Here is a 23,126-nt window from a genome sequence, read left to right on the forward strand (position 1 = left end):
AACCTGGCACCGAGCAGCAGCACAGCATCACCCGGAAGCTAGTCAGAAATGCAGATGCCCAGGCCCCACCCAGAGCTGTGGCGTATCTGGGTTTTCGCAGGACCCCCAGGTGGATGGAGGGCACACTCCTTGGAGTAGCTCTGGGCTGGAGCTTCCATGAGGCCGTGCTTAACAGCAGCACTGACCTCATCTATAACATGGAGTCTCAGCTGGGGAGCAAATCGTCCGCGATGGGACATGTGGCAGCATCTGGAGACATTCAGGTTGTCATAAATGGGGAAGAGGTGCTTCTTCTGGGTGGAAGCCAGGGATGCTGTTCACCGTCTGGCAATGAATATCACAGCCCCCTGCAGCAGACAGCTCTGGCCCCAAAGGCCAACAGCAGCCAGGGCACTGGACCTGGGTCAGGAAGTGCACGCAGATGAAGGCGAGGGTGTAGTGGCACCATCTGAGCCTCGGACTTACCACCTGGGCTTCACCCGCTTCTTGGACCTTTTCCCCCAGGCGCCGAGAAATCACACACAGAGCCCAGACATTGATGAGTCACTTACAGTTTATTTTTGCCTGAAAGTATTTCACATCTCTTTGTACACAGCTACGTGACAGTAGTATTAACCATCAGGAAAAGCAACAGTGCGAGGGGAAAGGTGGCATGTCTTGTTTCTTTTTTTCTTTTTAAAATTTTTTTTTGTTTTTTTTTTGTTTTGTTTTTTTTTTTTGTTTGTTTGTTTTGCTTCTGTTTCTTCCCGCACCAGAGTGCTGTGAAGTATGGGACTGGAGGAGGGGAGGGGAAAAATAAAACCAAACAACTAAAAACAACAAAAAACAAAACACGAAACAGAACACACTCACACACACACACGAAATAAAACCTGGCACGGAAAATGAATTAAGACTGGAACCCAATTTCTTTTTTTTTCCTTTTTTAAAAAAATGAGGGCATAGTAGGGGGGTAATAAAGTCTACCTAGCAAAGTATAAAACGACAAAAGCATGGTTTCCATTGAATAAGATTAAATATATATAAAACAAGTACACTGACTGTGGGGTAGGTTTGGAGGTGCTGGAGGAGGGAAGTATTTGTGCTAAACCAACAGAAAAAAGGGCTGGGGGAGAAGGGGACCCCAAATAAACCATCGACGGGCTGCTCTGTACAGTGAGGGCTTGTTAAGAAAAAGCCGACTGTTTATAAAAGAAACGGAGGTTGGTTTGTCTTCGGAGCAGGTGGGGACAGAAGGAGCGTCTTCTTTGCAGTGGTCACGTGTGGGGTGGGGAGGGGAGGGGAGGGCAGTCGGGCTGGTGGAGGCAACGTATCTCTCTTCTCCCAAGAGACCATGCAGAGAGGCGGGCATGCATGGGGCTGCGTGAAGCACACGATGGCAGGGGGAGCCAGAGTCTCCGCTGGGGGCAGGGGACAGCAAAGGCTGACAGGGACAGGAGGTCCCCGGGGGTGGGGAACAGCTCTTTCACAGGGTGGACTGCAGAGGGCAAGTTAGCAGCCCCCTATTCAAGTCTAAAGGGGCTGAGAGAAAGAGCTTGAGCGTTAGAGGAGTGAGGCTTCCACAGGGGACCTCATTCCTTCCTCCTCCCCCAGCCTGAGCCCCACCTCGAGAGGGAGTTGGAGACATTTGGAAATCAGAAACGCACAGTGGTGGGTGGGCGAGTTGGGCAGACAGACAGATGAGAGAGCATTAGCATAGAGAATCCAGTACGAAAAAGCAATTAATTTTTCCAAGGAGGTTTTTTTTTTCCTTTGTCTGTTTCCTTTAAAAAAATAACAATAATACTACCACTAACCCGACAGCTGACTGATTTATACAGTACTACACACGGGGCGGGGGGGGGGGGGGGGAAGGTGGGGAGGGAGGGTCAAAGACTTCATAAATAAGAGGCGGGTCCCAGACCCGCAATTTGTCAACATGTCTTAAATAGGTGCATTATTTAAATCTTATGTACAACAAGAATCACTTTGCATAGCAATGGTGAGGACACAGGACGGGTGCAGTGACATGACTGGGTTTTCTTGTCCCAAGGGCGGGGGGGAGGGGCGAGTTCGCAGCTCAGCTTGGAGCCTCTAGGAAGAAAGCATCCTTCGTCCGGCCCGCACGGTGGCATCGGAGTTGACTTTTCCCACACAGCATTAAACACAAAGGCAAAGAAAATCCACGAAGGGTCCCCCACCCCCCAGCCCACCCCAACCCCCTCCCCGACCCGCCGATGCTCCTCCTGTTGCTACAAAGTCCACTTTAGATCAGGTCAAAGGTTCCAATTACGAAGCTAAAAGAATTGGCGGGGGCTGGGCGTGCTTGTGGACCCCTTCCCCACCCCCTCCCCCCCTCTGCCCCCAGAAAAACTCCCCATCTATCTCACAGCCAGGACACCGGGGTGGGATCCCGGGACCGGCTGCTCTGCGGCTGTTAGTCAAGAGTTGTTTTGTCGCGGTTGCAAACGTCTTCCTGCCTCGAGCTGGGAGCTTCACCAGGCTTCTGTGTAGCGGACGTCCACCTCCTTCAAATTGGGAAGCTTGGCCTGGGGGTAGCAAGAAGGGTCCTTGTCACGAGTAGGTCATTCCCTTGCATGAGCTGGCAGTGCCTGGCTCCACCTGCACCACTGGTGGGGGGTCCCTGCCACCCTCTCCCTACCTTGGTGCTATGGGCACCCTGGGATCTTAGGGTTGGGTGGCCTTAGGCAGAGAACAGAGCAGGTGGAATGTGCCTGGGCCCCAGAGACACCAGGCAGAGGGGCTCCCATGCCCTTGCCTCAGATGGGCTTCGGTCTCTATCTTTCTTTTCAGGCAGAAGCAGCGGGGTTTGAACCCAAGCTCTGCCATTTGTTCCTGCATGACCAGGGACAGATAACCCAGCCTCTCAGAGCCTGTTTCTTCCCTCGTGGGCCAATCTGATTCTAGTCCCTGCCTCAAAGGACGGTGCTAGGGATTAAATACCAAATGCAGAAAGCCCAGGGCACCATTACGTGCCCTAAGAAAGGAAACGGTTCTCACTTTTCCTGTCAGTGACATTCTCATCATTATCAGAAAATGGGCAGGCTGGACGGTGTGAACTGCAGTAAGTCTCAGGTAGTAGGGGGCTGACTTAGAGTCTTCCCACTTGGGCTCCCCCTACACTGGATGCATTGCTAGACTGTACGATTCGTCTCTCCGTTGTTTCCTGCTACCCAGACCCTCTTCCACTCTTCTTTCATAAACAGATGGATTTTTTTTCCTTTCTTTCTTTGAGATGGAGTCTCACTCTGTTGCCAGGCTGGAGTGCATGCAGTGGCGTAATCTCAGCTCACTGCAATCACTACCGCCTGGGTTCAAGTGATTCTCCTGCCTCAGCCTCCCAAGGAGCTGGAATTACAGGCATGCGCCACCACACCCAGCTAATTTTTGTATTTTTAGTAGAGACAGGGTTTTACCATGTTGGCCAGGATGGTCTTGATCTCTTGACCTCATGATCCACCTGCCTTGGCCTCCCAAAGTGCTAGGATTACAGGTGTGAGCCACTGTGCCCAGCCTGGCTTTTTTTCTTAATGAGCATCTACTGTACAGAGAGGTAGCTGCCTCCTAACTGACAACATGCCTTCACCTCCTCCCTCCCAACTTTCCTGTACACTGGCGGCACATTTTTTGGATGCACATACGCATACATGCATGAACATGCAAATGTGCAGTTCCAGTTCCTCACTGCTGCTCTGCTGTGCTCAACAGCCCTCAGTGGCTCCCCACTGCCCCGGCAGAGACTACAGGCAGGGACCTGTAGCCACCCGCAATGCTGTAAAGCACATTAAGCCAGCCTTTCAGAATTAGGAGTCTTCACAAAGAGTCTAGAATTCAAGGTTCCCTTGAAAAATGGGAAGATCTGGCCAGACTGGGCAGCGAACAGTGTGGTGTGGCCTGCCCCGCACTGAGCGGAGGCCCCTCCTCCAAGCGACAGGCAGTCGCTGTTTGCTCCAGAGTCCCCTACTCAGGGAGGCCGGCCACAGGCTGGCAGCATCAAGTTGGCACCATGTCTCTCTCAAATGTGTGAAAATAAAAAAACAGACTGAAAGTGATTTTTCTTCCCACATGGCCTTTCCTGCACTCCCCATGGTCTGCTTTCCGGCAGGCTCAGTAGCATCTGACTTTCAGCACTCTGAACTCAAGACACGCCACAGCAGCATTTCTCAAACTCGAGAGTGCACAGGAATTCCCCAGGGTGGGGTTGACGCGCACTCAAGATTCACAGGCCTGGGGTGGCCCAGATCCTGGATTTCTGTTGGCCCGAGTGGGGCCGAGAGTGCTGGTCTGCGGACGCCACTCTGAGTGCAAGAAACTCTGAGGTCTGAACTCTGGGGTGGGTGCTCTGCTGACTGTGTCCCCGCCATCTGCTGCCTCCTGTACGTCCTCTCTTGGGCCTTGCTCTGCTGACCGTCCCTCCTTGCTGGCCCCACTGGGCCCTGTGCCCACCCTGGCTGGCTGAGCTTGCCTGTGCCTCCCAGCAGGGAGCATCCCCCGGGCAGGGACTGTGGCAGGCACACCTTGGCATCCCTGTCCCTGACACGGGCCTGGTACACAGCAGAGGCTCCAGAAGCGTCTGGAGGATGTGCCAGTGAGCACGCCCTGGTGGCGGGAGGCCTGGCTGGAGGAAGTGGGCCCCAGCCAAGGGCTGCCGGGGGATTCCCTCCAAGTGGCTTCCAGGGCGCAAAGGTGCCAGTGTGGCTCATGGGCACCATCTGTGCCTTTTCACCTTCAAGCCAGGCCCTTCTCTCCCAGGATGCTGGCCCTCTGCCGGTCTCACCTGCTCCTTCTGGGGTGGCTGGAACAGGCCCAGGAGGATGGGGTGACAAGAGGCAGGTGAAGGCCTGGCTCCTCCAACCTTCCCAAGGCGTGCACGCGCTTTTCTTACAACGCCCCTGCCTTCCACCCTCCGGTCCTTCCCCTTTCCCCGCTCTAACCCTAGGTGCAGTGTGAGGCACCAGCCCCGCTCAGCTCTCCCCGCTTCGACTCTGGCTCCCTCTCAAAATATTTATTTCCCAACAACCACAGCACGCTTTTCAAAGCATGACTCGCTGCTCTGCTGAGACCTGAGGGCTTTTCCCATCCTGGCCCATTCCCTCTCTCACTGCCCGGCTACATCTGCTCCAAAGCCAGGCCTTGCCGATGTCTTCTGTCTCAGGACCTTAGCACCTGCTCTTCCTCTCGCCCTTTGGATTTCTGACTTCTTACCTTTGAGGTCCCAGCTCCTGTGGCCTCTTCATCAAAGGGACCATCCCTGATCACCCCAGGCCACACAGGCCCTCCTATTTCCACTTACTCCCCTGCTGCTGCCTCTTGGTCACTCCTTTTGACCTGCTGTTATTTTACGCATTGATCTGCAGGTGTCAACATCTTTCACTGGAGAATGAGCTCCGTGCAGGCGACGCACCAGCATCCATATGCTGACTGCAGAAAGGAGGGGAGGAGGAGGCGAGGAAGGAGGGAATTACCTTCAGATCTTCGTAGGTGTCAGCTGAGAGCTTGGTGCTGTTCATGTTTAAACTGCAGAGACTCTTCATGGCTATACAGAGAGACAGATACAGTCATTAGGACAGCGAGGCCCCAAAGGGACAGCTGCAGGTATGGGATGACCTAGCTGGAGGGACTGAACGCAGATGCCAGGCCTCCTGTTTAGGAGACGGGGCTGGGGAGGCAGGTTTCGCAGCCACAGCCAGGGCAGGCAAGACACTAGACACCGAAAGTCTATTCAGGCACGTATGTGCTGATCTCAACAGAGCCTTCATTCTCTTCCCACATTAAGCCTCCCTCCCTTCCAGTCTCTCTGTCGTGTCCCTCCACTGCCTGGACCTGATGTCCCCAGAGCTTACCTGCCACACCCTACAACCGGCCCGAGCCCTTCCCTAAGGGAACCCCAGATGCTCCCCTGACCCATCCCGTCACATGGGGACCAGATCCCTCCACCCGCGCCCAGAGATGCTGAGCAGGGCCGTGGCAGGGACCAGGAACCTGCAATGTTCATGAGGACTGCGACCCTTACCCCATGGGACTCCAGCGGAAGGAGCACATGTGCATTTGCAGATCTGGCTCCAGATCTTATCCTCTGCCTCCAATGACCCACTCACCTGTCCCACCTCCTCCCAAGCCATCCAGAATTTGCCAACGACCCGGTAGGAGTCTTGACCCCCACCCAGGGTGCCTCCCACTTGGCCAACTCCCACGAATCTGTCTTCACACCCAGACCCAACAGCACCTCCCCAGGAAGCCTTCTCTGACTCTCCCACTGAGTCACGGATCTTCTCATCTAAAGCAATGGGCCAGAAAAAGGGAAAGCTGGCCAAATACAGATCCCAAGCTCAACATCCCTGAGGCTAGTTCAGTCAATTGGCGTTAGAGCACAGGAACTGGCCTTTTTAGGTTCCTTGAGAATTCTGTGGCTCCTTCTATTATGACAGAGCTTCTAAAACTTCAACAGGCACAGGAGTCTTGCAGGCATCTGCTCACCGGGCAGTGTTTGAGTCAGGAGGTCTGGGGTAGGCTTGGGAGTACGCGTTTCCGACCAGACCAGCCCCCAGAAGATGCTGACGCCACTGGTCGGGGGACCACAGTGGCCATGCTCTATAGCCCTGCCCTTGAGCTTGGTCCCTTCCTGGACTGGGAATGTTGGGAGGGCATGGGCTGGCTTTTTTCATTTTTTCTATTGCCTCTAGAACATAAGCTCCCTGAGGTCAGGAATATTTTCCCTGCTTTGTTCCTGCCACTAGGAATGGTTCCCGGTTCCACAGGAGGTGCACAGTGAACACTGTTCATGAATGAAGGAATCTCTGCATCTGTGCATGGTGCAGAGTCAGTGCTCGGCCAGTTTGGCTGAAGGAAGGAAGGAATCATTAAAGTGGCCCCTCACCCCCCCATTTCCCCCGAGGCACTCACAACTCAGGGCCAGCAGTCCGGCATCCGTGACTGGGGTCTCGCACAGGTTCAGCACCTGGAGCATGGTAAGGTGTTCCGACAGGAGCCGCAGGCCGGCGTCTCCAAACTGTGGGCACAGAAACTCTCAGCCCTCTCTGGGCCACCCCTGGGGAAGTGACTCTGAGGCTGGGACAGAGGTGGGGGAAAGGGAGGGGACAGAGCCTGGTTCTGAGGCCATGGCCCGCCAAGCCCTGGGGTCTGGGCTGCACTCACTTCACACAAACAATCCCACGCCTCTCTGACCAGGGTTTGAATCCAGCTTCTGCTGCTGGGAGTGGAGCCAGGCCAAGGGCCCTGTGGAGTCAGTTTTGCCTCCACGAAGGAGGGCACTGAACTTGGCCCTCCCTAGCTGCCAGAGGCTGCTCAAGTGCTTTCTCCTGCTGGGTGGACAGCGGAAGTTTAGGGCTGGGCCTGGGGGCAGGCTGTGGGGACTCTGCCCTGTTTATCTTCTGCAAAACGAGGGTGAGGGCAGAAGCTGCACTTCACGGTGTGGAGGAAGGCCTCACATCTGCCCTGCACAGAGTACTGAGCAGCGCGGCTGACACTCAGCTGGGACTGTCCCAGCAGCCACTGGCATTACTGTAACAGAAAGACCCAGAAGCCTCCCGCAGAGCCCCCAGCAGGCCAGCGAAGTGCAGCTCATGTCTCAGCTCCACCTCTCCGAAATTTGGGACTCCGCATTGGGCACAGTATTTCCAACGGGGAAATGGGCTGCAGGGCTTCATGAGGTCCTCAGCCTCCTCTAGCCTCAGGGAGTGGGTGGAAGCTTGAGGGAGGGGCTGTGTGGCAAACAGTGCCTGCTGTGCAGGCAGGGAGCGGGGTGACGGGGCAGGGAGGAGGGTGAAGGGATAGGGGTGGGAGCGAAGGGGTTAGGGAAAAGGGTGAGGGGGCATGGAGAAGGGTGAGGGGGCAGGGAGGAGGGTGAGGGCAGGGAGGAGGGTGAAGGGGGAGGGAGGAGGATGAGAAGACAAGAAGGAGGGTGAAGGGGCAGGGAGGAGGGTGACTGGGAAAGGAAGATGGTACAGGGGAATAGGGAGGAGCGTGCAGAGGTGAAGGAGGAGGGCACGGGGGCCCGGAGCAGGGCGAGAACGCACCTGAGTGGACCACAGGTTCAGCTGCTTGAGCGAAGGCAGTTTGATGAGGTGCTCGGCGCAGGCACTGGTGACATTGGTGAAGGCCAAACTGAGGTTCTCCAGGTTTCCGAAGGAGCCAGAGCTCAGCAAACGAGCCAAGTCCGCGTCCTGCGAGCAGACGTGGCGAGGCCTGAGAGCGCTGCTGGGAGCTCCCGAGACCCGGACCCTCCTCTCCTCTCTCCTCTCTCTCTCGCCCTCCAGAGAGCTCTTCCTAGGGGGCGGCAAATCCCAGGAGCTGAGGTCGGGGCACAGCTTGGTGGGACGGGCCAAGGGGGTGGTCAGAGAGGGAGGGGCTGCTGAACGTCCCATGGGTGACAGCTGCCGGGCGGAGGAGAAAGCCTCCAGTGCTGTGACTCACACCCTGAGTCACCAGCGGGATGTTCTGAGGCCATGGTCCTCCCACAGGCGTCTGTGTGCCTGTGTGTGTGTATGTCTGTGTGTGTCTGTGTGAGTGTCTTTGCGTGTGTCTGTGCAGGTCTATGCGCGTGCATTTGTCTGTGTGTGTGTCAGTAGCCTGTCCGTGCATGAGGGTGTGTGGCCAGCTGCCTCACTCCCAGGCAGCAGCTCATCCAAACACCGAGGCCACATTCGACTCTAATGCCTGAAGACATCACCGCATGCCTGGGCACTGGACTGGGAGGTTCCCGAGGTGACCTCCACGCTCCCCTCCATCCTTGAGTGTTGGCAGCCACGTGGCTGCCCAGAATGCAGGCTGATTTCCCAGCCTCCCTTGCCACTAAGTGCGGCCCCACACATCAATCTGGAAAATGGGATGCAGGTAGACATATCAAGTAGAACTTCCAGGAAGTTTCTTAAGGGGAAGATGTGGGCATGTCTTCCTTCCTGCTGGCTGGAATGGAGACAAGATGGCAGGAGCCTGAGCAGCCCTTTTGGTCCAGGAAGTAGAAGCCATGTGTCAAATATAATGGGGCAGCAGAATAGAAGAAAATAAGATCCTTAAAGACCTTATAAAACGGGAACTGTAAGATACACAAGCCTCAAAGGGTTGCTGTGAGGATAAAATGAACTTACAGAATAGCATCTGACACACAAATGCTCAAGGTATATCTGCTATTATTACCAGTATTATTAATAATCAACACTATTATCAACAAGAATATCATATTTTAACTTTTTGTTTGTTTGTTTTTATTTCTCTTTCTGCGAGCAGAAAAGAGAAATGGAAGAGCTGGCATGTCATGTACTAGAGGGTTCTTGTACCCGGCCCACCATCACCTCCCAGCTCAGCAGCAGACACCACCTGCCATCCCCAACAGAGGACCAACCCACCTTCTCCACCCAGCCCCGAAGAGAACCAAACCAACTCACTGTGGACTTAGAGGGCAGTGTTAGCCTGGTGGGCCCGCCTTTCCTTTGCTGCAACAGAAACCAGACTGGTTACAACCGTTCTTTCCCCTAGGCTTCCACTCTGGACTCCCACCTCTGTTAACTCTCATGGAGCCATCATTATTTTCTTGGTGGTACAAGGCAACATGGTGGTCCTGGTCTCAGGGCAGATCCGGAGATGAGGTTTGAGTACAGGTGGTTTATCAGAAGGTGATCCCAAGAAACACCAGTAGGGGGTGGGGAAGGACACTGTGGCTGCCCATAATGGAAGGGTGTCATCAATCCAGCTATCACTGGGTGGGTACTGGCACAGAAATGGTGGAGAAGCCACGTCTCAAACACACTGCACCAAAGGGGTGAGGAAGCTAGGGTATTAATATACCCTCCCAGGAGGCACTGGCTGAGGGCTGCTCCAGGAGGTCAGAGGGCATGAATTCCCTGCCCCTTCTGTCCTGTGCACACGTGTATGTGAGTGTATGTATGTGGACACAGAAAGTCCTTCAGCAAAGAGGTGTGGGTGCTGGCATTTGGAAGTTGGGCCCCCATACACTGAAATGAAAGGGTCTACAGGATATGGAGGAGGGAAGGTGGGCACTGACAGAGTCCCGGATCGGCCCTGGTGAGCTGTGTGACTCTGGGCCAGTTACTTTACCTCTCTGGGCCTCTCTTTGATTACCTGGAAAAGTGGCAGGTGGTTAATACCAATTTCTTGGGTTTGGAGGAGAATTCCATGAGATTGAAGCCCACTCAGGTCCAAGTACTGGTTCCTGGGCCCTGCCCCATCCCGTTCTGGCCTGCCCTGGCCTGCTTGGCAGGTGGGGAGTGGTCCGCAGCAGCCGGGACTCACCAGCTCCTTCAGCTCCCGCTGCCGGTCGCACAGCTGCTCGTACATGCGCTTCCCCACGTCTGTGCTCTCCAGGGTTGAGATGATCTGCAGCTGGGTGTCGTTGTTGTCGATGATGTTGTATTCCAGCATCAAGCAAAGGATCTGCCCAGAACCACAGAGGTGCGTTACCGGCCCGGCTGCCACCCTATCGAAGCACACTCTGCGCACCCCAAGGGCCTTGTTTTGAAAACCAGCAACCAGCTCTCCCCTTTCTGAACCCTGGCTGTGTGAGGTTGGGCAAATCACCTGCCCAGCTTCCCGCCTGTACAGTGGTAGCATCGGCGCACACGCAGCAGGCCCCCGAGCACTGGTGGAAAGCCCAGAAAAGACACCGCTGTCTCTTCCCAGCTTCTTCCCCAGCGGCTGTCACAAAGTGGGTTCTCAGGCTCACAGACCGGCCTGGAGCCCTGGGCCCGGTGACCACACAGCTTCTGGGAGGGCCTGGTGCAATGTTCATGCGGCTCCAGCCTGGGAATCAATACGCCTGACAGCAACAGCCCTGCCTCTGACATTCCCTTTCCAATGACTTTCTTTTTCTTTTTTGAGATGAGATCTTGCTGTGTTGCCCCGACTGGTTTCGGCCTCCTGGGCTCAAGCAATCCTCCTACCTCAGCCTTCCGAGTTGCTGGAACTACAGGTGCATGCCATGGTGCTCAGTTCTCCTAGGACTTCTCACTCACCAAGGAGCGTTCACCCAGCCCAAGCTTCTCACGGTGCCTCTGGCCTGTCTCCTGTCTCCCTGCTCAACCTCCCTCATGGCCTCCAATTCCCTGTTGCAAGACAGCCAAGACTAAAGCCAAACTCCTTCCCAGCACCTCTGGGCATCTAGAGGGCTCTTCATGCACGTCCAGCCCCATCCCAGACCTCTGCCCCTTGGCTCCCGGTGTTCCGGCCACCCTGTGCCCGCAGCCTGCTCAGCTCCCACCTTCCTGCTGCCTTTCCCCAGAGCTTGCATATCCCTGAACTCTCATTTCCACAGGAGCTGCCATGGCCTCTACACGCCTGCCAACTCTTTGATGCTCTTCCCACCAAGAGGTGAAGTCCAGCTCCCACGCCCTTGACTGAGGGCCGGCCGTGGTAACTCACTGCCAGCGCTGGGATGTGGCAGAAGTGATGTCGCCTGCCTTCCAAGGGAGGCTAAGTTAAAAAGTGGTAAGGCTTCTGCCTGGGTTCCCTTGGGACAGTCGCTCTGGGAGTCCCTGGTTTCTAGGGACTTTGGAGCATGAAGGAGAGAGAGAGGAACAGCAGCAGGTAGGGGTGACATGCGGGATGGGGTTTGTGTGTTTGGTAGGTGGGCAGCCTACTACATGAGGTGGAGGGCGTGGCTGGGGAGTCCCAGCTGCCAAAGCCCTCACTATTGGAGGCCTCCCAGGCTGACGCAAGCAGCTCTGGCACTGACCCAACCTGGCCCCATCCAATGGATGAGGCCCCAAGCGACAAGTGTGTAGCCACGCCCAGGCACCCCAACGCCCATATGCAAAATAAATGAGTGTTCTTGTTTTCAAGCCCTGACTTAGGGGTGGTTTGTTACACAGCAACAGACGAGCAGAACAGAAGATCCCTAACCCCACAGACCCATGAGGTGGATCACAACAGAAATGAAGACACTGTGATGAAGGCCTGGGGCTCCCCGTAAGCTCTGAAGGGCTGGGACTGCCTGCTGCGCCCACTGCCCGCCATGCCTGCAGTATCTCCTGGCTCCCAGCAGATGCTCTGTCAGCAAGAACAAGGGACGTGGAGCCAGCAGCCCTGCCAGGGACCCCGACCAGCTCCTTACCTCCACCATGGTCTGGTTGCCCCTCAGTGCCAGGAGCATGCAGGGTCCCAGCTTGTTTTCCGCCAGGGAGAGCAGGAATTTTTTGGTCTTGTAACAGGAGCCCATGAGGATGTGCACCTGTGAGGCAAGAAGGCCCAGGTGAAGAGACAGGGACGCCCAGGGCCAGCCTCCAGCATGCTGGCAGGACTGTGAGCCCCTGAGTCATCCACAGACCTGCCCACATGCTGTCCAGACAGCCAGGTGTTCTAGGATCATGAGGCCCCAGAGGAGTGCAAGAGACCCCTCCCCAACACATGGTCCAACATGGACGGACCCTGAGGATGCAACGCTGAGTAAAATAAGCCAGTCGCTAAAGTCACGTTCGTGATCCCTCTTCTCATTCTGCCTTTTGCCTTTTAAAATTTTTGGTACTACCTGATTTAACTATAAGCCCCAGATCAGCAAGAGTATCTTTTGTATAAATTTATAATACTAAATGTAACAAAAGCATACTAGAATGCAATTTAAAGTCTATTTACTTAAACATGGATAGCCCTTGCTACTTATTTTTTGAGATGGAGTCTCCCTCTATTGCCTAGGCTGGAGTATGCAGTGGTGTGATCTCAGCTCACTGCAACCTATGCCTCCTGGGTTTAAGCAATCCTCCCACCTCAGCCTCCCAAATAGCCAGCATTACAGGCATGTACTACCACACCTGGCTAATTTTTGTCCTATTTTTAGTAGAGACGGGGATTCATCATGTTGGTCAGGCTGGTCTTTAACTCCTGACCTCAAGTGAAACCTGAAGAGCTGGGATTACAGGCGTGAGCCACTGTGCCTGGCCCTTGCTAATTTTTTAAGAATCTGGAATAGTCTCTAAATATGTAATCCCCTGCTATGCTAAAACTTGTGATGTTTGAAACACTTACTACGTTGAAAAAGTTTTTTTTTTTTTTTTTTTTTTTGAGACGGAGTTTCGCTCTTGTTACCCAGGCTGGAGTGCAATGGCGCGATCTCGGCTCGCCGCAACCTCCGCCTCCTGGGTTCAGGCAATTCTCCTGCCTCAGCCTCCTGAGTAGCTGGGATTACAGGCACGTGCCGCCATGCCCAGCTAATTTTTTGTATTTTTAGTAGAGACGGGGTTTCACCATGTTGACCATGATCGTCTCGATCTCTTGACCTCGTGATCCACCCGCCTCGGCCTCCCAAAGTGCTGGGATTACAGGCTTGAGCCACCACGCCTGGCTTACGTTGGAGTTTTTTAACAGAATGATGACTCTGACTTCACTACATGAGGAACCTGGATAGGCAAATCCAGAGACAGAAAGGCAAAGTGGCTGCCAGGGGATGAGGGCGGGAGGAAGTGGGAGTCAGCGTGGAATAGATGCTGAGCCTCAGTTTCGGAAGATCAGACAGTTCTGGAGATGAACAATGGTGACGGTTGTGTAACAACGTGAGAGTCTTTTAACGTCACTGAGCAGTGTGCTGACAGACGCTAACTTTTACATTATGTATATTTTACGGCCAAACCAAAAAAGCCCCCTCCTCTGCTCCCCTGGGGAGTCTGCTGATAGCCGATCCTCTGAATTACCAGCACTGCTGGAAATTTCTGGGCAGCCTCTGTTTGGGGTGGGGTACACACGCATGGGGCAGGTGATGTGACGAAGCGCAGCCACCTCTGTCCAGCCTGCCGTGAGCCGGGGAGGGTGTTTTGGGAGACTGCCTGCCCCAGGAATCCAAGGATTGGCAAATTCTGCTCCCTCCTGGGTTACACGTGTCAGGCGATCTTTTGTTCTGGTGTATGGGGATGGGGGCCCAAGGGCAGTGGGCTTGGGGGAGGCCTGGACACCCCACTGGCTTTCCTCCAACTTCAAACAATGGCAAATGCTCCTGGTGGTGGAGAAGGCCGCCCCATCGAGGGGCTGGCTTCCAAGCCATGTGTCTCCATGGCAACAGCACACTTCCATCCAGCGGCTGCCTGCTTCCTTCCTTGTGTATATTTTTTCCACTCCATCATGAACAGCTCTGGCATACAAATGCGATCTCTCAGGCTGGGAAGCCGCCAGCTCCCTGAGATTTCTTGCTCCCTGAGAGTCCCCATATTATGGGGTGGGGGCAACTGCTCAGTGTTGCTATGGCGAAGCTGTGACATCAGAGGAGAACCTGAGAGGTGACTGTGGGCGTGAGAGAGGTGGTGCAGGCCAGCAGGGGCAGGCGCCTTCCTAGATGCACAGGGCCCTGAGAGGCCTGGGGTGGCAGGCGAGGAGGGGAGAAGGAGTGCATAAGGAAAAGGACCTAAAAATAAGCCCCTTTCAAGAAGCTTCCAGGGGCAGCGCCTCAATGTGTCATCACTGCACAAGCATCTCTGCTAAGTTCAGTACAGAGGGCCAAACCAGCCACCCAGCAGAGAGGAGAATCGCCACCGGTGTCACTTCCGAGCAGCGACTGTGCTGGCCCGCCGGGCACCGTGCATCTGCTGTGGCATGCCATCACTAGGGTATCCTCGAGAGGCCAATTCGATGCTCCCGGACGAGGGGCTGAAGCTGGCAGAGGCCAAGTTACCAGCCCAAGGTCAACCAGCTAGCTCCGGGCGGAGCTGAGATTGGAAGCCCAGTTTGAGTGCGGGAGCCCCCCGCGCTGGTGAATGGAGCCGGTTTTCTCAGCAAGTGGAGCCGGTGAGGCCGCTGGCCACTAGGGTGCAGCACCCGCCCCGGGAGGAAGAGTCCGGGCCCTTTACTACCCAAAGAGGGCGTGTGGGCTGCGACGAGGAAGGGCTCGGAAACAGAAGGCCTGTGTGACCCCAGGCACGCCACTCAACCTCTCTGGGCCTGTTTCCACGCGGTGTAACTCAGCAATAAGGATGCCGTGATGAAAAAGGACAGTGATAGATACAGTGCCCGGCACAAAGAAAGTCACCATGGATGCAGCTACTGGTTGGTGACCTCAGACCTGTCATGATAGCGGGGACAATCACCCTGACTGTCACACCTCCTTGTAAGGACTAAACAAGCTGGTGGACCTTCGGTGCCTTCCAGAATCCCTGGTGCACGCTGGGCACTCAACCCTTGTAGGGACAGAACCCTGACAATGAATGGGGTGAACCTAGGCAGTAATGCCCTGGGCTTCTGCTGCCTTGGGTATAAAATGGGACAATGACATGTGTCCTCTTCTCACTGTGCTGTGAGAGACAGTGCAAGCGGGGATGTCCAGTGGAGCCTCAGAGAAGAAATGAGTCAGTGACGGTCAGGGTCACCACCACCACCACCGCCACCGTCATGACCAGCACTGTGTTAGCTTGGCAACTCTGGGGCTGGCCCCGAGGGATGGGGGGCAGCTGTTTCATTAGTCAGGCACGGCAAGCCCAGGGCCCCCTGGAAGTCACCCCACTGGGGTCCCACTGCATACCATGCTGGCGAACAGCTCCCCGTCATCGTCGCAGGCCACCCCTCCAGGGCTGTAGAGCTGGAACCAGCCGTCTTTGCCGGCCCGCACGCTCAGCAGGCACGAGTGGACCTGCCAGACAGGGGGAGACACAACTGGTGAGCCGCACGCAGCCTCGGTGACATTGGGGACCTCAAGCTGCACACAAGATCGTTAAATCCCGAAGTCAAGAGACCCACTTAACTCTGTCTCCTCCAGCAACCCCCAGACTTCCACCAAATGCCATGAAAGGTCTTTTGGGAAACACTGTGGCCCCCACATCCCGGAGGCACTGGCTGCTGGCTGTCAGCTGCACAGGAGGGAGGGCAGACCCTGGCTTGACTGGCAGCTCTGAATGAAGCAGGCCTGTGGCTGCACCAGGGCACAGGGATGCCCAGAGCAACGGCCTGGAATCGGCCCCATTTTCCCTTCTGGGTGGGGCCATCTCCTGGGTCTCTGGTCTTTGTCTGGTTCTCTGTCCTCTCTCTGTGTCTCTAACTCCTCTCCCGTGCTCTCTGCCCTCTTTCTCTAGAAACCTCTCCCTGCTGTCTCTTCGGAGTTCTGCTGCCCCCAGCGCTGATTCTCCGTCCTGGGTATCTGCCTTCTTCCATCCCTGACTTTCTTACGTTGACTTGTGCAGGCACCAACCTCCCCTCTAGGTGTCTGCCCTCCCATTCTCTCTCTCTCTCCCTTTCTGGAACTCTGCCACCCTCTCTGGTCAGGTCTCAATCCCACTTCCTTCCCTGAGTCTTTGTCCCTCTCCACTGAAGGATCTCTGTCCATGGCTGGGGGCGATTTCAGTGCCAAAGGCACAGCTCTGATATTCCTTCCCAGAGCTGTGTGTCTGTGTCAAAGGGTGTGATTGTACATGTGAGCACACATGTGTACATGTATGGGAGGAATTCTGCATCCACCCTCTGGCCTCTGCTGTGATTACACAGAGAGAGAGAGGGATGGAGGGAGAGCGGGGAGAGTAAAGGAGAGAGAGAGAGCTCGCACAAAACACAAAGGACTTTCCCCCACCTCCTCCTGTCCTTGGAAGACGTCCGAGAAGTTCCTCATCATTTCCTTTAGGAAAGGACAATTTGCTGCCAAGAATCAGTTACCCACAAATATGAAACTGATCACAATTCACACATGAGTACACAGAAAACAAAGGCAGTGGCTTGTACTTCTCCCTCTGAGCTGGAAGAATATCAAGGGTTCACTTATCGACTTCAAAGAAATTAAGACTTAAGAGTGTAAGATGCTATTCAACAAATGTAGCAAAGAATTTTAAAGGAAACAAATCTGGCTCCATTTAGGAAGGAGAAGGTAGGAGGGAAGGGAGAAAAAAGAGTGAGGAGGAAAAGGGAGAGAGAATCAGCTGAGAAGAGAAAGAGGCAAACAGGAGAACAAGAACCCCAGCCAGGGGAGCTGCTCCTTCCAGACTGCAGCTCCCCCGGGGCCACATGCATGTTACCCTGGTTTGAAAATTTCCCTCCCAGCAGCTGGCCCTGCCTCTCCATTCCGAGAAGCAGCTGGTACCACTTTTATTCTCCCAACGTCAAAGCTGGGCTTGAATAAAGGCGCACTTCCCGGGAGAATTCTGAGAATCTGCCTTCACAGGCAGCAAGCAATGGCTTAAGTTTCCGAAAAACGGAGACAGTCACTGGTCCCCAACTATTTAAAAGCGCCAAACCCACAGTTTCTCCTTTTTCCCTCCATGCCCGAGGGGCACTTGGGGAATTGGTGTTTAGAATTCTGGTGTTTTTAGACGAGACTCTTCCAGCCTCCTCCAGAACTAGGTTTTTCGCTGTGACCCAGAGACCAGCCCCTCGGAACCACTTGGGACGCTCGCTCAAAATGCATCAGAATGCAGATGCCTGGCTGCCCCCATGGCCCCACCACCGGGAAGGGGTGCGGGGGGGAATCTGCCTTTGAACAAGCTCCTCAGGTAATACAGTTTGAGAACAATTACTCTAGAACTTCTGGAATTAGAGCCTGACAAACTGTGGGTTCTGAATCAGAGGGACCTGCCATGGCTGGATATGGCAAGACCTGGGTATCGACGTATCCTCAGATTCCTTCTCAAACACCATTTAGCACCCTCTAGACTAAGGTCCGGTTCGCTCCATTTAGCTAAGACCAACCATGTCAGTACCACCTTCTGCAGGAAGCCTCCTAGGGATGGCTCCACGGACAATGACTCACTCTGTCCTCTGCCCGTCCTTTCCCCTGCTCTGCTAGGAGCAAGAGTCCAGGTCTGCCCTCAGCTGGAAGCCAGGCCCCTACCACAGTCAGAACTCACACACACAGAGAAGCGGGCTGTGAGTTCTTCAGGGCACAGCACACAGTGCGGTGGGCTGGTGAGAAGCACCAGGCTCAAGTCCTGCCTCGGCCGTGGACCAGCTGTGCCACACTGAGGATGCTATAGAAGCCACTCACAGGGCCAGGCGCCACGGCTCACACCTGTAATCCCAGCACCTTACAGTGGAGGCTGTCGGAGGGCAGATCGCCTGAGGTCAGGAGTTCGAGACCAGCCTGCCCAACTTGGAAAAACCCCGTCTCTAATAAAAATAGAGGCCGGACGCAGTGGCTCAAGCCTGTAATCCCAGCACTTTGGGAAGCCGAGGCGGGTGGATCACGAGGTCAAGAGATCGAGACTATCATGGTCAACATGGTGAAACCCCGTCTCTACTAAAATACAAAAAACTAGCTGGGCGTGGTGGCGCGTGCCTATAATCCCAGCTACTCAGGAGGCTGAGGCAGGAGAATTGCCTGAACCCAGGAGGCAGAGGTTGCGGTGAGCCGAGATCGCGCCATTGCACTCCAGCCTGGGTAACAAGAGCGAAACTCCGTCTCAAAAAATAAAAAATAAAAATAAAAAAAAAATAAAAAAAAAAAAAGAAAATTAGCTGGGCATGGTGGCGCATGCCTGTAATCCCAGCTACTCAGGAGGCTGAGGCAGAAGAATCACTTGAACCCAGGAGGCAGAGGTTGTGGTGAGCTCAGATTGTGCCATTGCACTCCAGCCTGGGCAACAAGAGCAAAACCCCATCTCAAAAAAAAAAAAAAAAAAAAAAAAAGCCACTCATAGGGACACTGTGAAGATGAGAAAAGGGATGTGTCTGACCCAGGGTCCAGCACAGCAGCCCCTCAGGGAAGCCCTTGGCCACTATGACCAGGACATAAAAACCCCGCTCAGATCCCAGCTCAGATTCCTTGCTCTGCCCAGTGATTCACATAACAGCAGAACCAGACAGGATCAAACAGCTGCCTCAGAGCGGGCTGGGAGCTGCCATGCCAGCCCACCCTGAAATCAAGGCCTCGGCTGCGGGGAGAAACCACCAGCCAGTGGAAAACCACCCCTGGTGAGCCGGCGTTTACAGTAACACTGACATCACAGGCTGGGCTTGCACCAGGGCGGGGCTGTGTTTACGCACAGGCGACGGGTCTCTGAACGCTGTTCTCAATGCCTGCCGGTGACAAGGAGGCTCCCCCAGAGTCTCGAGAGGCCTCGGAGGGGCCCTCGTGCATCCTGCCATCCCTGACAGTGGGCATGAGACACAGAAAGGAAGGCCTCACCTCTTGCCGGGGGTCTTCGGCGAACCTCTGAATCACATACTTCAGTTCCCTGGAAGAGACCAGGCGGGCGGAGTTACTGCCGGGGTCTGGGAGTGGACGGGAGGGGTGGGGTGGGTGCGGAGGGGATGGTGTCAAGAAGGCCCGGGCCAGGGAGCTGAGCAGGCTGGCGGATCAGGGGCGTGCGTCTCAGAACTGCCGGGAGGAGCCACCACTGCCTCCCAGAATGCGCGTGCCGCAGAGCAGGGGCTGGTAGAGGCTGGCCGTGGAGGGAAGGCCTCAGGACAGAGGCTGTGCGTGCCAGAAGGGAATGAGGGCGGTGCCCACACACTCACTTGGTGAACTTCTCGTGTGCGAGAGCTCTGTAACAAAACAGAGGGAAACATGGCAGTTAGCAGAAGCTTCTGAAACGGTACAATGTTCCCAACATTTTCCTCTGGGGACGTCTAGACTTCATGTCTGATTCGAGGAATGGAGAGGAGTCTGAGTGAAATGCCAACATTTGTCCGCTCTCAAAGGCTCCAAATCAAAGGCCTTCTTTGAGGGTGGACGGACCATGGCAGTGTTAACGGCTGGGCCCTGCGTGACCCAACGCTGCCCGGGCCCACACGTGTGAACATGAGGAGCTAAGCGGCTGCCTGCGCACGTGTGGGTCCACGTGGGCTCCAGGGACCCAGGTGTGTTCATTAATTGTTCCACAATCAAGGCGGGCGGCACTCATTACTTCACACGTCAGCGGCCAGCGGGGACCACTCTTCTGTACCAGTTGCCACAGCCAAGTGCACCTGGGCCTATGGGGACAGGGGCTGAGGCCAATGATGTCACAACTCTGCTGAGACTGAGCGCCTCTCAGGAGTTGGATTTCTCCACTCTTGAGTCCTGGGGACCTTGGGACCGGCCGGGCCAGCAAATGGGGCAATTAATGTGTGTAATGTGCCCTTACAAAGCAGCATTTCATAAACACGTTCAGTAATCCGCTCCTTTGAGAGCCTGGCCTCGAGGCAGGCTCCTTCCAACCTCTCGAAAGAGACCTGGAGGCATTTTGGGGCCTGGTTATTTTGACAAAGGCTTCTCTTCAGGCCATTAAGCACCAGACGGCGTTCCCTCTAGTTTCCTGTGATCCATTCACTATGGAGCTAGGGGCCGGCCAGAGAGGGAAGCAGAGGGTCTGTTTCTGGCCAGGTTCGCTGTGAAGTCTGAGATGAGCATTGTAACGGGCGTAATAAGAACGCTTCCAGCATCTCACTACGACACAGTGAGCAATTCCATGCGAATTATCTTTTGATTCTTCCCACCACCCTTGGAAGAGGAGCGGCAGGTATTACGGTTCCCATCTGGTAGATGATGAAAAATGCTAACTGCACGGCCTGCCAGGCGCCATGGGGAGGGCTCTGCTTGCATTCTGGGCTCATGAATCCTTGTGACAATGCAGTCAGGCAGCTCCTACAATGTCCCTGTTTTCCTGAGTTCCCCATTTTTCTGAGGAGGGGAGCTGTGCCTCCCCAGGGGTCCCACAGCTGAGGATGTGGCTGAGTTGGGACTGACATCTCCAGGGTCTCCCCACTGTGACCCGGCTTCCCCAGAACGTGACTGGTCCCCTACTAAGGCCTTAGTGAACAACTGAGGCTTATCTCACAGCTGGGAGCGCCCCGGGGACGCGCGTGGGACTTACTCTTTGGGGAATGGAATGGGTTGAAGCAAACTGGCCAGAGATGGTCTCCAGTCATCATAGTCGGACCTAGAATGAGAGATGGTGACAGTCAGCTTTGGCTGGGACGAGGAGAGGTTTCTGGCACTGTCCCAGATGGGCCAAAAGACAGGATGAGAGTGTGGCAGGGAGTCGGGTGGCACCGACTACTCCACCCACTCCAGCCTCCAGGGCGAGCAAGTCAACGTTCTCAGCGAGGCAACGAGGTCTCCCAACTGGGCCTGTGCAGAGCCTTCCTCATGGCACCCGAGGGAGCGTCAGCTGTTCAGGTGCTGAGGACTTCACAGCGCGCTCTGAACCAAGGGCACGTGGTCATTGTTCATTCCCTCTCTGGGACCACTGTGGGTATTCCAAGTTGAATTTTGCCCCCCTGCATATACTGAAGCTCTACCCCCCAGTTCTTCAGAACGTGACTGTACTGGGAGGTTTGGCCTTTGAAGACGTGATCAGGTAACAATGATACTGTGTACAACGTCCTCAGAAGAAGAGGAAACAAGGACACACAGAGAAAAGAGCGGCCAGGACTCAGCGAGAAGGCAGATGTCTGCAAGCTGAGAGAGAGAGGCCTCCAGAGAACCTGCCCTGCCCACACCTTGGTTTCAGGGTTCTGCATCCAGAACTGAGAGAAATCCATGCTTGTTGTGTAAGCCACGAAGTCCGTGGTACTTTACGGCGTCCTAGCACACCAGTGCAGCGGGCGTAGGCTGGGACCCTGGGGCCGGTCTCACCTATCAGTGATCGGAACTGAGCGGAAATTCTAGAGATGGATTCATAAAAAAGACACATTCCACGCTGTTTGTAGTTTCCGTGAACCTTCCTGATTACTTGGATCTTCTCTTTTTTGTTTCTTTTTAAACATTTATTTATTTTTGAGACAGAGTCTCACTCTGTCGCCCAGGCTGGAGTGCAATGGCACGATCTTGACTCACTGCAACCTCCGCCTTCTGGGTTCAAGCGATTCTTGTGCCTCAGTCTTCTGAGCAGCTGGGATTACAGGTGTGCACCACTATGCCCAGCTAATTTGTTGTATTTTTAGTAGAGACAGGTTTTGCGGTTGGCCAGGCTGGTCTCGAACTCCTGGCTTCAGGTGATCTGCCTGCCTCAGCCTCCCAAAGTGCTGGGATCAGCCGGGTGCAGTAGCTAATGCCTGTAATCCTAGCTGCTCAGGAGGCTGAGGCAGGAGAATTGCTTGAACCTGGGAGGTGGAGGTTGCAGTGAGCCGAGATCACACCATTGCACTCCTGGACAACAGAGCAAGACTCCCTCTCAAAAAAATAAATAACCCAAAGTGTTGGGATTACAGGTGTCAGCCACCATGCCCGGCCTTCGTGGATCCTTCTATTCTTGCTTTTAGACAACAGCTTTTCATCTTTTCTTTCTAACAGTTGATGCTAATGACAGTAATAACGACGATAATAGTAACAGCAGCTCCGATGTCCCGGAGACTCTCTACACACACTGCCTTATGCTAAGAGCTTTACCTTAGTTCATTTACTCTTTACAAGAGCACAATAAAGTCAACGTAAGTAAACCCTACTTAACAGATGAGAAACTGGAGGCTCAGAGGTTCAAGGTCACACAGCCATGGCAGATGAGAAGTCAAATCCAGGCTTCTGTGACGGCACAGCCTTGGCTCTCACCAGCCCTGAAATACCACAGCTGAAATCTTAGCAAATGCCAACGCCTGCTTGGGTGAGGAAAGAGGGCTAGACCTCAGTCAGAGCAGGTATGGGAAGCACCTCGCTGTTCACCTGCCTACACTGGACCCTTGTACGAGAGAGCCTTCCTCTTGCGCGCAGGGCTGGCGGCAGAGGTGGGTTATCCACTCTGAGTCATCCACTCAGCTATGAAGGGGCAAGGCTGGACTCAGCAGGTATTTCAGGCTCTACCACACCACAGTGTGGGGTGAAGCCAGGCACCAGCGTGTCACTCCCGTCCGACCCTGGGAAGACCACTGTCCCACAACAGCACAGAATCAGCACTGCTGATAACGCAGATGCAATTCGCTCCGCGCTGCCTGCACACTGGGGCTTGAACCAAGTGCTCTTCCTGTGTTTGCTCATGGATCTGCCCCGAGTGGTGACTCCAAATTATAGACTAGGAGCAGTCAGGCAGCTCACTGACTGTGACCACAGGGCTGTGACACAGCGAGGCCCTAGCAGGGAAGCAACAACATCAGGAGGTTCCTGAGGGCCAACAGGATGCTTCCCGACGAGCTGCCAGGACAGCTCCATAAAGCGAGTTTTTTGGCCAATTCTTCCCCCCAAAATTGGGAGGGTCCACGGAACTCACTGGCATCTCAGTCTGAGTACAGACAGGCTTATACCACACAGCAGAGCAGTCACTGACGGCCCCCAGAGACTGCAGTCA

At 54.8% G+C, this 23,126-nt stretch overlaps 1 protein-coding gene across 3 annotated transcripts in view; it reads right to left on the reverse strand.

The window, feature by feature from the left end:
- Positions 1-535: 535 nt before the first annotated feature.
- The window catches only part of CMIP (c-Maf inducing protein), a 263,736-nt gene continuing 241,145 nt past the window's right edge, over positions 536-23,126 (reverse strand). For 2 of the 3 annotated variants that reach the window (XM_003938063.3, XM_074404676.1), the window contains exons 9-19: positions 20,721-20,786; positions 19,384-19,410; positions 19,052-19,100; positions 15,470-15,577; positions 12,086-12,202; positions 10,270-10,410; positions 9,405-9,452; positions 8,037-8,183; positions 6,904-7,009; positions 5,466-5,536; positions 1,838-2,528 (exon numbers count right to left, since the gene is read on the reverse strand). In XM_003938063.3, coding sequence (XP_003938112.1) covers positions 2,475-2,528; positions 5,466-5,536; positions 6,904-7,009; positions 8,037-8,183; positions 9,405-9,452; positions 10,270-10,410; positions 12,086-12,202; positions 15,470-15,577; positions 19,052-19,100; positions 19,384-19,410; positions 20,721-20,786 — 934 coding nt within the window. In that variant the 3' untranslated portion in view covers positions 1,838-2,474. Of the gene's footprint in view, positions 2,529-5,465; positions 5,537-6,903; positions 7,010-8,036; positions 8,184-9,404; positions 9,453-10,269; positions 10,411-12,085; positions 12,203-15,469; positions 15,578-19,051; positions 19,101-19,383; positions 19,411-20,720; positions 20,787-23,126 lie in introns of all 3 variants that reach the window. The other variant, XM_010348655.2, reaches the window with a different exon arrangement.

The sequence above is a fragment of the Saimiri boliviensis genome, chromosome 1, assembly GCF_048565385.1.
Source record: "Saimiri boliviensis isolate mSaiBol1 chromosome 1, mSaiBol1.pri, whole genome shotgun sequence".
NCBI lineage: Eukaryota > Metazoa > Chordata > Mammalia > Primates > Cebidae > Saimiri > Saimiri boliviensis.